At 44.0% G+C, this 12,903-nt stretch overlaps 1 protein-coding gene and 1 pseudogene across 1 annotated transcript in view; both read left to right on the top strand.

Moving 5' to 3' along the window:
* The window catches only part of LOC111076190 (stress-activated protein kinase JNK), a 73,579-nt gene extending 64,147 nt beyond the window's left edge, over window positions 1–9,432 (top strand). Inside the window, exon 6 of the mRNA XM_022369874.2 lies at window positions 8,487–9,432. Coding sequence (XP_022225566.1) covers window positions 8,487–8,600 — 114 coding nt within the window. The 3' untranslated portion in view covers window positions 8,601–9,432. The remainder of the gene's footprint in view (window positions 1–8,486) is intronic.
* Window positions 7,278–8,160, top strand: LOC111081977 (annotated as a pseudogene).
* Window positions 9,433–12,903: the final 3,471 nt, after the last annotated feature.

Genomic DNA, 12,903 nt, shown 5'->3' with positions numbered 1-12,903 from the left:
CAAAGCTGTACTTTTATAATTTCAAAGCAAAAAAACATCCCATATCGTGAGAGTTAACAAAACAATGTACTCGGCAACTCTAGCAGTTGTCCTGCAACTCTCCGTGCATGGCAGCAATCAGCTGTTAAAAAAAACACACATCTGAATTTTACGGTAAACTTAATTAAAATGCCTTTAACGAGACTGTTGGCCATCGAAGAACTACGGAGGCAACATATTAGAATACAGACCTTGCAGCGCAGGCTTCTCAGATGCGCATCGGACTCGTTTTCACGTTTTTGTGATTGTCTTCTCAAACTACTGCTAATTTAGTATAATTTAGTATAATGATCGCTATGCTTTTATTTGTGCTGCCATGGGTCTGCGCTTAGCCGAACAGGGGTTTTTGACATAAATGCAATGGCAATAATGTGTAGAAATGGTTTGTTAGTTTTGTTTTGGCATTTTGAAGCGATGCCACCTGGTAGAACTACAAATGACTATAAATGTTTTCACAATTTGCACAAAAAGTATTCACACGTTTGACGTAAAGGAAGTTTTACTACAATGAGCTATTTTTTGTAATGCTTAATTAAAGAAAAACAGATTGCTTTCAATATAATTAATATTAAATATATTGCTCCGAATTCGACTTAAGAAAGGTGGCATTACTATATTAACTTCGAAAGTCCGAATCGCCCTAGGTGGCCACCTCGCTCTGCAGCGGATTGAGAGCGGAATCGTTAAGTGAAAATTCAGACAGCGGATTGAATAGTGATTTGCTAAAATGCTTATTTTATTAACTCAACATGTGTAATGTTAAATTATTTGGATGAGGGTTAACCACCAATTGAATAACCTTTATGGGAAAGTAAGATTCAAATGTGTTTTAGCTGTGTTTTATGGGTGTATTTAATCAAATCGCTGGATAAATTGTGAGCGATTTTGATTCCGCTGAAAAATCGGTGTGTGGCACGGCGGAATGGAATTGAGGTGATTTTCCAGCGGAAGTGATATCTGTGGCACCCCTGTATATATTGTTTTTCCAAAATAAAAATATATAAAATATATAAATAAATATACCGTGCTATTTATTGTGATAAAATAGAGAGTCTTCGTTATATAGGGGTCGTAAAATTCCTTTGACCACCCCTTTATAAACCCAAGCACGCCCATGGCCTTATTTACCATGGTAGAAATGTTTTCAGAAAACTTTAACTTTGGGTCTAGTCTAACACCAAGATCATCAACCAAGGTAATTCTCTCAAGAGAACCACCGCAGAGGCGGTGGGGCTGGAGGGGCTGGAGCGATGAAATGTCATTACTTTGCATTTCGAGGCATTTACGTGTAACATATTTGCACAACACCATGACTGAAAGTTATTGAGATCGGATTGCATGTGAGAGTGAAATGAAATGGACGCAGAGTTTAACATCATCCGCATACATGAGTACTCGAGAGTTTGTTAAAAATGAAGGCAGATCATTAATAAAGAGTGTGAATAGTAGGGGGCCTAGATGGCTGCCCTGTGGTACTCCAGAAGTAACCTTAACAGGTGAAGAGAAGGAGTTTTTGAAGAGGACTCTTTGAGACCTAGAACGAAGGTAGCTAGAAATCCATCTCAAAAGGTTAGGTGGAAAACCTAAAAGGTGAAGTTTTTGTGCTAAAAGGGAATGGTTTACAGAATCGAATGCTTTGCTAAAATCAGAGTAAATGACATCCGTCTGCAAGTTACCTTGAAAGCCTTTAATGATAAAAGAGGTAAACTCTAATAAATTTGTGGTTGTTGATCGTCGCCTTATAAATCCGTGCTGGACGGAGATATAAGTGATTTGCAGAGATTTTGCAAGTGCGGAGTTAAAATGTTTTCAAACATTTTAGGAATAGCGGATAACTTAGATATACCTCTATAATTATTTGCATCAGACTTGCTACCTTTCTTATGGAGCGGAATAATAAAAGATTCTTTCCAGATGGGGGGACACCATGAAGAGTTAATGGATAGGGTGAATAGTTTAAGCAAGGGTCCACACAGAGCGTCGGCACAGTACCTAAGTACACAGCTGGGAACTCCGTCGGGACCTGGTAAAACACCGGCTTAGCTAGTCGAAGATCATGAAGCAGTGAGCTTTCATTTAACAAGGGGCTGAAGATGCCATTCGACCTTGGTAAACTGTATGGATACGGCTGACCAGAGTAGCTTTCATGAGAATAGGTTGTTTGGAAAAATTTGGCAAAAAGATCGGCAATTGCCTGATTATTGTTTGCTGACATATTGAGAAATGATAGCGAGGATGGATGTGTTGACGTTCTATGCTTACTATTTACGAAGCTGTAAAACTGGTTAGGGTCCTGTGAAAATCGTATCCTGCATCGAGATAATAATTTTTATAGCATTGAGCGTTAATAACGGAGAAATTTGACCTAGCTATTACATAGCGAGAAAGAGAAGAGGGAGAACCAACTTCTCGAAATTGTTTATAAAGTCTTGATATTAAGTTTTTTTGACTGGATAACTCTTTGGTAAACCAAGGAGGCTTTTCAGATCTAACCGGACAAGAAAGTGGGACACAAGAATTAAAAAATGTGTCAAGTTTATTGTAAAAAATGTTTGTGCCTTTCATAACGTCAGTGCACAAGTACAGAGCGGACCAATCAAAACCCCTAATGAGGTTATTAAGCTTCGTAAACTCGGCTTTACGAAAGCAGCGGAAACGTTCAGATAGCCTACCCGTTCGATCCAATACAGTAGGCCCAATATCGACCAACATTTCGAATGTAAGATGGTAGGAGTCTTCAGGTATAGTGAGCGGAAGGGCTCGGGTTAGCAAGGCTCGATTAACCGACGCACAAAATTAATTAAATAAGTTGTGTTTTTACACAATTTTTAGGCATGCACCCGCTGTAAAGATTCATTTTAATGTTAGTTAGTAGGAGAGTAAATTTAAAGGTAAAAACACCGGCTGTTTAAGCAAAATAAAAGGAAAATGTGGAGCGCAAAACAAAAACACGCCTGGTCACTACGAAAGAGAAGGAACACACACGTTCCTCTTGCGATTGATTAATAGAGACATCCCGATTACTTATTTCACGAAGTGTACGTCGTCCAAGGTTTGATCATCTAATAGCAGTCTTATTATAATTCAATTCATGAATAATCTCTCGCGTTTAGAACCCATTTTCAACTCTGACAATTGCCTCTTCGCCTACTTCCGTAAAAGAAACAAATACAAAATCACTTTTTTCGCGAACGAAGGTTGGTTTTTCCAAAATTTTCTTTCGTAAAAACATTATCTTTGCAAATACCAACAACTGAACAAAATTTGAAAAAAATTTATAAAAATCAATTTTTTTTCGCGTTCGATGGTTTTTTTTCGTAAAAACATTTTTCTGGCAACTACGAGCAACTAAATACAAATGTAGTCCAAATCTGCCCAGCCGTTCCCACGCGATGATGCACCATACATTTTTATCTCTCCATTTTTATAAATATAGATATGAAGGATTACAATACAATTTTTAACCTACGACGAATTTCTTTAGCACTAGGTTAGGTTAGGTTAAGGCGGTACCCCTTAACCGTAGTGAGCAATCTAATTGCGGAGTTAAGGGAGGTCCCATCCGGTGGCTTGGATGTATTTGGACAAGATCCCTGGTCTATTTTCGGACAGGTCCGAAATTTCGGTGAGGAAAGGAGCCCCAAGAGCCGTAGCCTATGGTTTCCCAGGGCCGGACAGTGACAGAAGAAGTGGGGGACCGACTCCTCCTCTTACTTGTCCCTACAGCTTCTACAGAAGTCGTTATGAGTGATTGACAGTCTGGCAGTGATGGTTTGCTGTCATCGTCTGTCGGCAATTAGCTCGAAAGCTTCGTGTGTTAGTAGCCTACACGTAGCCAAAGGCATCACTACTTGCTTCTTCTCCGGTAGGAGAGTTGTGGTAGTACCTTGCCTGGCTAGTTCGTCGGCAGCATCATTCCCGTGGATATCCCTGTGTCGTGGGACCCATATTAGGGAGAGATCTAAATGCTCTGCGGTCTCATAAAGAGACCTGATATGTTAACAGTCGTTGAGTTCGACGATATTGAGCCAAGTGCTCTAAGAGCTGCTTGGCTGTCTGAGAAGACGCACACTGAGTGTATGGCTAAAGAAAGTTTGGAGACCATAGAAATAGCCTCGTTTATTGCTCCAACCTCCGCTTCGAACACACTACAGTGATCCGGGAGTCTGAAACAATGACTAATGTTGAGCTCGTTACAGTAGACGCCACCACCCACACGGCCGTCTAGTTTTGAGCCATCAGTGTATATGTGGATCGCATTTGCGGGACCAGTTTCGCCCCTCTCCCAGTCCTCCCTGAGTGGGATTGATACCTGGAAGGTACCGTCGAGAGGTGATCACTCGGTATGCAGTAATCTGTCCCCTCCGGTAGTTTCGGGAGTCTCGTCAAGATTCCCGAGTGTCCAAGGGGGCGTCTCAGGGAGAATACGTCCCAGGTGGTCTGAGTAACGAGTCCAGCTTGTCTGCCTGAGGTCCCGGAATTGGATTGAGAAAACAGTTTCCACGTACCTGTGGTCCGAGAAGGAGTGTTCTTCAAGGACCCTCCAAGATACTATGTTGTTCTGTATCGTGTGAGAGGCAAGTGTGAGGTCCAGGACCTCCTCGCGATTTTTAATAATAAAGGTGGGATCGTTTCCCCGGTTTAATATGACCATCTGAGTGGTCAGTATATAGCAGAAGAGGGACTCACCCCGTTCATTGGTGCCGGTGCTTCCCCACTGACTGTTGTGTGCGTTGGCTTCGCATCCCACAATTAGGCCGATGTCCTTGGCCTCGCAGTCTGCGATGAGTGCCCTTAGGGTCGAGTGTGGAGGGGGTGAGGTTGGTCGTGACCCATATATGTGGAGCACGTCCTTAGTGAGCTCTCCTGGCCTTCGAAGCTCACCGCTGTGTGATCTTCATCGCTGAAATTTGGAAGCAAAATTAAGTGTAACTCTCTTTATGCAAGAATGCAGGTACGGATTTTACCTGTGAAGTCAGCTACGTATAGCTTATAGTCTTGAGTCCTCGGACCGGAAACCCGGTTTCCAGGGCTCCTGAACGAGGACTATATCGGCTCCACCCTTGGCTAGGTGGAGCAGTGGGGCAGCGCATGCTGCCTTACAATTGTGGAGGTTTATCTGCAGGAGTGTCAGGGACATTCCTGAGACTGACCTCCACCATTGTGTGGTCGGCATCGCTCTTGGAGGACTCCATATCCTTTCCGACATCGATGCGTCCAAGACACCTGACATATGGCTGCAGGCTTCACCGAGACCCACGCTCTGGCCCTCGGTCTGCTGGGGATGTCTTCCTATTTTTCGGCCTCCAGTTTGGCCCCTGGGTAGACCTTCTTGAGAGCCGCCACCGCCTTCATGTAGAGGGCCGCCGACAGCATCTTGGCAGGCGATGCCTTTCAGCGTGCCTTGATGATACCCAGCGTCCTCACATTTAGGCGGTGACCCTCCATTCTCCGCGAGCTCCTCCAGATATCTGTCCTCCGCATCGACCAGATGCCATTTGTCCCGAGGAACATTACCCTCCTTGGCGCCCCTATCCAGGACGCCAATTAGGGTCTTACCCTAAAGGCAGCGCGCCTCCTGTCTCGGTAGGACGGCTTCTTTTTCTGCGCTGCAGTTTCGCCGCAGTTCCGCCGCCTGCCGAGGTTGACGGGAGCTTACCAGCCGCGATATCGCTCTGCTTGGCAGCCACCCCGATGCCCGGTTTGCCCCGGGGCCCCCTGGCTTGGATGGGCTCGATTGGCTTATCGGAGCCCTCCTCGCAGCTTTTTCTGCCTGAAGACGGTGGACCGACCTAGTCTCCTTCTTCATCTTCTTAGGACCTGGTTTCCCATGCGTTGATGTAGAGGAATTGGCTTGTCCCTCCGGTACTTTAAGAGGAGTACCGAGCTCCTTTGCAGCTTGTTTTTGGAAATTTGTTCTTGAATTTGGCATGTTGTTCCCACGAGTAGGCGGGAAGGGGATAGTCACCCGAGGCATAGCTCGCTTGCCTTGGGAAGCCTAAATTAAACTGAATGTCGGCAGGTATCCAGAGTTCACATATACATATACCTTCGGCCACGCATCCATTACCATATCCTGTTTCACCGTGGATTGGGGTAATTTCACAACGAGAGTTGTCTACTCTCCGCCCGACTAAAATTCGCCAGCATCCGTGGCAGACACTTGACCGTACCAGGACCTGTTACCAGCCGCCCCACGAGGAGAGTATAGTCGCACTTCCACCGGAGTTTACAGTTACGGCGAGTGACGGGTGGCTCGTGATCCCCCCGTATCCTAGAAGGGCAACCCGAAGGAGCAAGGCCGCATTGGATCAGGGCAAGCCCTGACCCGAAACACCATTGCCCCTAGTCCGAGAGTACAGTTATGGCGGGACAGGCCTTCATCCGTTAGTCCCCCTGTATCACCCGAATGTCTGACGGCCTATTTAGCACTAACTTTCAGGGCTTTCGGCTTGCCTTTACTATAGGTCATCGATTTTATTTGTAAGACCAGCTTTGGAAATTAAATTTGTTATGGTGCGGATGTTTTCCATAGATGGTTGCGTTAATTCTTTGGCTGGGAGCGTAGGTATGCTCAATCTTATCGTGTTGGGCTGATAGTGAGGTAGCTTTGCAGAAGGGTAAGTTAGCAACACTAAGTCCTTTGAGAAGGTGTGTGTGGGTGACAGCAGTATGTCCAATACGTAAGCGGGTGAAGGGCCGTTTAGCAGAAGACTTTGCGTCACTGGGATAATTTGTGGGTAACCCTTGTTGGTTTAAGCGCTTATATTTGTGTTCCAATGAGAGATATGTTTTTTTATTTTCTATCGTCTGCCTTTTCGGCAATGTCAATGATTTTTTATTTTTTGTGCCAGCGTGCCTTCTTGTCAGCTCCCTCGTTTCATATTATTCCAGCAGGACCTGGAATCCAAATCAGCTCATTTTGTTTATTGGGAATAATGAGGTTGCTCATTTTGGATATTAACATGTTGGTGATATGTGGGTTTTTGATTGCCATAATTAAACAAAGTCTATCGGATGAAATAATATGAGGTTTTCTGTGATACACTGTATATTTTACTGCTTGTAATATAGCGTAAGCTTCCACAGAGAAGATGGAGCATAGATCGTTTAGATGCAATAATGGAGTTTTCACTTGCGCAATGGAAAATTATGTATAAGCATCCGCTTTTGATCTATCGGTGTATAGGAATTTCTTGTTTCGGGATAGGGTGTTGTTTAAGACTGCATCGATATTCCGCTTTTTTCATGTTGATTCCTTTTTTCCGGTTGACCTTAACAATAAAGATGCCAGGTGTCACAGTAAAGGATATTGACCAGCATGCCGTTACCAAGGCGGTTCCCATCTACCTCAAGAAGACTGGTAAATTGAAGGTGTCCGACCAGATGGATATAATCAAGTCAGGCAAATTCAAGGAGCTGGCCCCTTAGATCCCGACTGGTTGCTCCTCGATTCTGCGTCATTGTGATACGCAGTCCCGCTGGTGTTGGCTCCATCACCAAGATCTTTGGTGGTCGCAAGCGCAACGGTGTCCACCCCACCGCATTTTGCCGCGCCGTTGACGGTGCTGCCCGTCAGGCTCTCCAGGCCCTCGAGCACGCCTGCCTGTTCGAAAAGCACCCAGAGGGTGGCCGCAAGCTCAGCTCCATCGGACGCCTTGATTTTATCGCATCGCCAACCAGATTGTGGCCAAGCAGCGTGATGCCGCCAAGCTGACGGGATCGTTGGATCGCACCTCCACGCGAAGTCTAAAACCTTTTTAAGCTTATAATTTACGCGTTTCTTGTTTCCAGAAATGGGAAAATTAAAATGAACCATGTTTAGTCTGGAAGCTAGGCTAGATCCAAATGTATTACAATGTTCCATAAAATTGAAATTTTTATCAAAGGAGTGATTCTTGGACACGGAATAATATTTTTCTGTTTGTTAAAAATGACATTGTAAATTTAGCTGCCTACCTTCATCCTAATTAGTTGTTTAACCTCCATATGCATGCCTATTCGATCAAACGCTCTTTCGAATTCAGGCAAAGGACTAAGACGTGATTGCAGGTGGAGAGAGCTGAGGTGGTAAAGTGGTTAAAAATAAGTAAGCCGTCCAAAGTACTGTGCTTCTGTTTGAAAGAAATTGGACGGAAATTGGTTAGTTCAGTTTGTGATTGGTTTGGTTTCGGGATGAGGATTATTAAATATCTTATACGTAAAAGAAAGAAGGTTAAACATGATCTTATATTTGTATCTATTCTAAGACATTCAAATCAAAAAGAAATATATTTTAGTATTTTCTTTGATTTTGTTGATTTTATATATCTTTAGTTGTAGCCAAATCTTGAATTTTGATAAAATATTTAAAATTTTAGGTAACAAATTTTTTTTGGATAAGTACTTATAGTAGTTAGAACAAAAAAAAATTCTCTTCATATTTTTGGTTTATTTTTCTATTACAGCCTGCTCCAGAGCCGTATGATCATAGCGTTGATGAAAGAGAACATACTGTGGAACAATGGAAGGAGTTGATTTATGAGGAAGAGCACTATGAACACTATGAAGAAGAACACTAATTCCACTATGTACCGTTATAAAATTGGAAAAATTAAACCTGAATTTTCTGATAAATTTATTATTTTTTTTTGTGTGTAACAATAGTCAAAATTGTCTTCTGATAGATTTGGATTTTTTTATGATAGGATTTTTTTGAAGTATTGAAAAACGTAGTATTTTTGTAATAAAAATTTCAGAGGTAAGCTTACATATTTCCATATAACTACATATAAATTAGCAATTTAAAGACAATTATTTCACAGTGATGTAAGTGAAAAAACCAAAAACAAATATTTTTACGTTTTGTGACCCAAGTCTATCATATAATTTGAAATTATAAATTGATAAATTAGAAAATCCGATGTTGTTACCAGGTTCAATTAGACTTGGAGGAGACAGTCTAGTCATATTTCTATTAGAAAAAGTATTAGGTTAGTCACGGTATCTGCATCTTATTACAAATTCTTTTTGTATTGTTAATTTATTAAAAGAATAATAATATTAGTAAACTTGTATTTAAATCAGACCTCGCAAATAAGGGTTCAAACTTCCGGGGTGTAAACGCTTATTTACAGAAAAATTGAGACAAGTGACAGAAAAGAACCGACCAAATTTGTTTTTACTCAATTCGCTCTTCTCCTCTGTTTTTCACAGAGCACTTTGTCGCGAGCTTGTGAGTGTGGCGTCTATGGCAACAACCTTTTTAAAAAGATCCCAGAGAAAAAATTTCTCGTCACCCACCCCTGCTTCTAAACGATGAATTTTTGCATTTTTTGTAATTTAATTTGCGTTAAATATTTTAATGTGGTTTTCATTTTTCGATTACTTAATAAAAAGATAGAACAAAACTAATTTTAGAACATCTTTACGGAATACCATTAATTTTTTGCGCGCTTTAAAAGTCAGCTGACTCAGACGGGCTTTGAGTTGTAAAAAAAGTTGGGAAACATTGAACAATTTGTAGCTTGAATGTTAGCTCGATCCTAAATATTAACTGAAAGTGTTAATACGGAAAAAACAGGTCATGGTATGTAGATTTTTTGTTAGTACATGTTTTTAGTACATGTTTTTAGATAGTTATGTGTGGTTATTGAATTGCCCCATGTGTTGTTCGATTGTGTTTTAGCTGTATACTAACAAATTTACGTGTGTTCTGTAGGATATTACTTTTGTACAGAACAACCAATCACCAAGGTTAAATTTAGCTGTTTTTATTCAATTAAAATATAATATTAATGCTTTCGGCCCGTTGCCCCTTTTCGGGAAATGTTTCATTTTTCAGGTGTCTATGAGTTCACTCATGCAGCGCTGCTTGAGGTTTGGATCAACAACAAACGCGAAGCAGACCCTGTAAAAAGTTTTATTTTAGAAAATATTGATGAAAACTATCTCACTGAAGGCCAATCGGTTGCAATTTCAAAGAGAGTGACCAATTTACTGCCTATGTAAACAACCACTTACCGAAATACAATCGCATGTTGGAGCTATTCAAATAAAATCACAATTAATCAATAAATTATATTTTTTTAAGCTCAAGCTTTTGTTTAACTATTTAAATCATAATTAATGATTTAAACCAATTTTATATAATAAATACGGTTTAATAAATCGGTTTTTGCTACAAAAGACAACATTTTTTTTTTCCGAAATTATAGTTGAGCCTTTTTGTCGCATTAATCTTATGGTTAAGTTTTTATATTACACTACCCAACACGATTTTTCCTCAAGGATGTGAAGGGCAGCCCCTTCACAACCAACACCACCTACCTCAACCCACCCACCAGCCCACCCACATCACCGAGCTTGGACCGCTGCTCACGCCGTAGCGCAAATGCACGCAACGATGAGTAGGGGAGAAACGCACAGACTCTCAGCCGCTAGCGCGACCGAAGGAACTCCCACCCACTCACAGAGCCGAGCGAGGACTGCTGCCCACGCCATAGGGAGAGACTCACGGACTCCCGTGAAGAAGAGCGGTGAGAGCGAGGAAAAAGCCGAAGCACCAGCAGAGGCTAGGGGCAGAGAACACAGATTTCGGGGCTATCGAAGGAACGCGCAAAACAGAGGATCGGGAATGAAGTTTGAACTCTTGAACGTGCCGGTCGCAGCCTAAAAAAAAAAAAAAAAAACAAAACCAGTAAAAGTGAAGAAGAAGGCAAAGAAGCAACGAGGAGCCAGCAAGGAGAACGGGAGCGGAGCCAGACAACAAAAGGATGTACCCGGAGCAGGAGAAAGAAGAGGGGTAAGCTGGTCTCACGTAGGTGAGAAAGAGAAAAGAGATAGGTGCGATGTTAGGGAAGTAGAGACACACACACACACACACAGAGAGATTGTGTGAATTAGTGAGTGCGGTCGCAATTTTGGTCCGCTCCGTACAAAAACATCAATTGACACAGGAATCAGCCTGGAAAAAGGACAAACGAACTTAAGTTCGAGCCACTGTATTGCTGCAGTACTTACCTGCACGCCACACCAAGCTCGCAAGCTGGAAAGAGGCCACTTGGCTGTAAACTTAATCGGGAAAAGAGGGGCACCGCATGTAAGCGCCTGATTTCCTTTCCTTCTTCCATTTATTGGCGCCATTTGCTTTGTCGGGTGTTTTTGTGCTAATTTTGGCCAAACACTCTGCAAGTGGTGTTAGGAAGCGACGGCAGATCAGCTGGCAGGGCGTTGCCAGATCACACCCACCAACAAGTGCGGTGAAACGATCGCAGCGCACAACGTTGCCATAGCGCAGGGTTGCCAGACCCTGGAAAAAGGAGCTCATCAGAGATGAGCGACCAGACGGAGCCGGAACCGGAACCAGCGACAGCTTGTAGCACTCCGCTTACAAGCTCATTCGCATGAGATGATGAAAATCCCTTTAGGAGAAGGGCAACGATCGCCAGATCTCCAACGCAGCCGAGACAGGCAGTGGAGGAGCGCGTGAGGTCGTTTCCTCCAGCGCTGCAGTGCCCCCAAGTGGAGCATGCAGCCCCGAGGGAGACAGCCATGGCGCAACTGGCGAGCTTGGGTCAGAAAGCTAGAGAGCTGAGGAAGCTGATTGTGCTTCCAAAGCGATCCATCACCAATCCAATGAGGGATTTGATAGATGAGATCGACTACCTGCAGCGAGAGGTGGAATCGTACTGGCTGGTGGCCAGCGCGGAACAGGCGGTCAGTGCGGAGCAGGCTGAAGCCAAGGCCAGCCATCCGGAAGAGCAAGCGGAGCCGGATAGAACGGAGCGGGTGGGAAAGAGGGCGCGGCCAGAGGCCCGAAGCACCACCCACCCGTCCCAACCCCAAAGAAGGCAAAGCATGGGCACAAAAAGTCCCAGAAGGCAAAGAAGTCACAAGAAGCCCCAAGCCCCAGCGGCGATCCCCAAGGAGCGAGCGGAGGGCTGGGTAACGGTCGCAGCTAGGCGTAAGCCGAAGCCGCAACAACCGCGACCAAGACCCCCGCGTAGCGATGCAATAGTCATCGCTACCACTAGCGCGGTCTCATACGCAGGCATCCTTAGGAAGGTGAAGAATGAGCCAAGCCTTAAGACCCTAGGGCAAACAGTGCAAGGAGTGCGACACACCGCAAAGGGAGAGCTCTTACTAGTTCTGGAGAAATCGGCAGACCCGAAAACCCAGGAAATGCAGGCAGCTGTGCAGGAGGAGCTCGGAAGCACGGCCGAAGTCAGAAGCCTTACTGAAACGGCCATCATTGAGGTAAAGGACATAGACGAGGTGTCCACTCAAGAGGAAGTGCTGGCGGATCTAAAGGAGCAGGCAGGGGTAGCCATAAATGAGGCTGCGGTCATTGCCTTTCGACCAGCCTACAGGAGCACCCAGACCCTGACGCTGAAAGTCTCGCCGGCAGTAGCAGCGACGCTTATAGGGAAAGGAAGAATCCGCCTGGGATGGCGGTATTGCCGGATACGGCCCAAAACCACGCTCAGAAGATGCTTTAAGTGCATGGAGTTTGGGCACATCGCGACGAACTGCAAAATTGCCCAAGACTACACAAAGTGCTGCTACAATTGCACAGAAATAGACCACCAGGCTTAAGACTGCAAAGTCCAGCCGACCTGCATTCTCTGCAAGCGGCACCGGGCGAAGGACACGAAGCACCAAACGACAAGTTCGAGGTGCCCGCAGTACCAAAAGGCGATCCATCAGATGAGGGATAGATGAAAATCATCTAAAAAATAAACTTCAACCACTGTGAGGTGGCCCAGCAGCTACTGGAGCAAACCGTCAGAGAACACCGCATTGATGTAGCAGTCATAAACGAGCAATACCGCAATCGCAATCCCGGGGAGTGGATTGCTGATTGCAGGAAAAAAGCAGCGATAT

The sequence above is a fragment of the Drosophila obscura genome, unplaced genomic scaffold (genome assembly GCF_018151105.1).
Source record: "Drosophila obscura isolate BZ-5 IFL unplaced genomic scaffold, ASM1815110v1 contig_199, whole genome shotgun sequence".
NCBI lineage: Eukaryota > Metazoa > Arthropoda > Insecta > Diptera > Drosophilidae > Drosophila > Drosophila obscura.
Note: the sequence above shows the minus strand (reverse complement) of the source record. Positions and strands in the feature narration are given on the sequence as shown.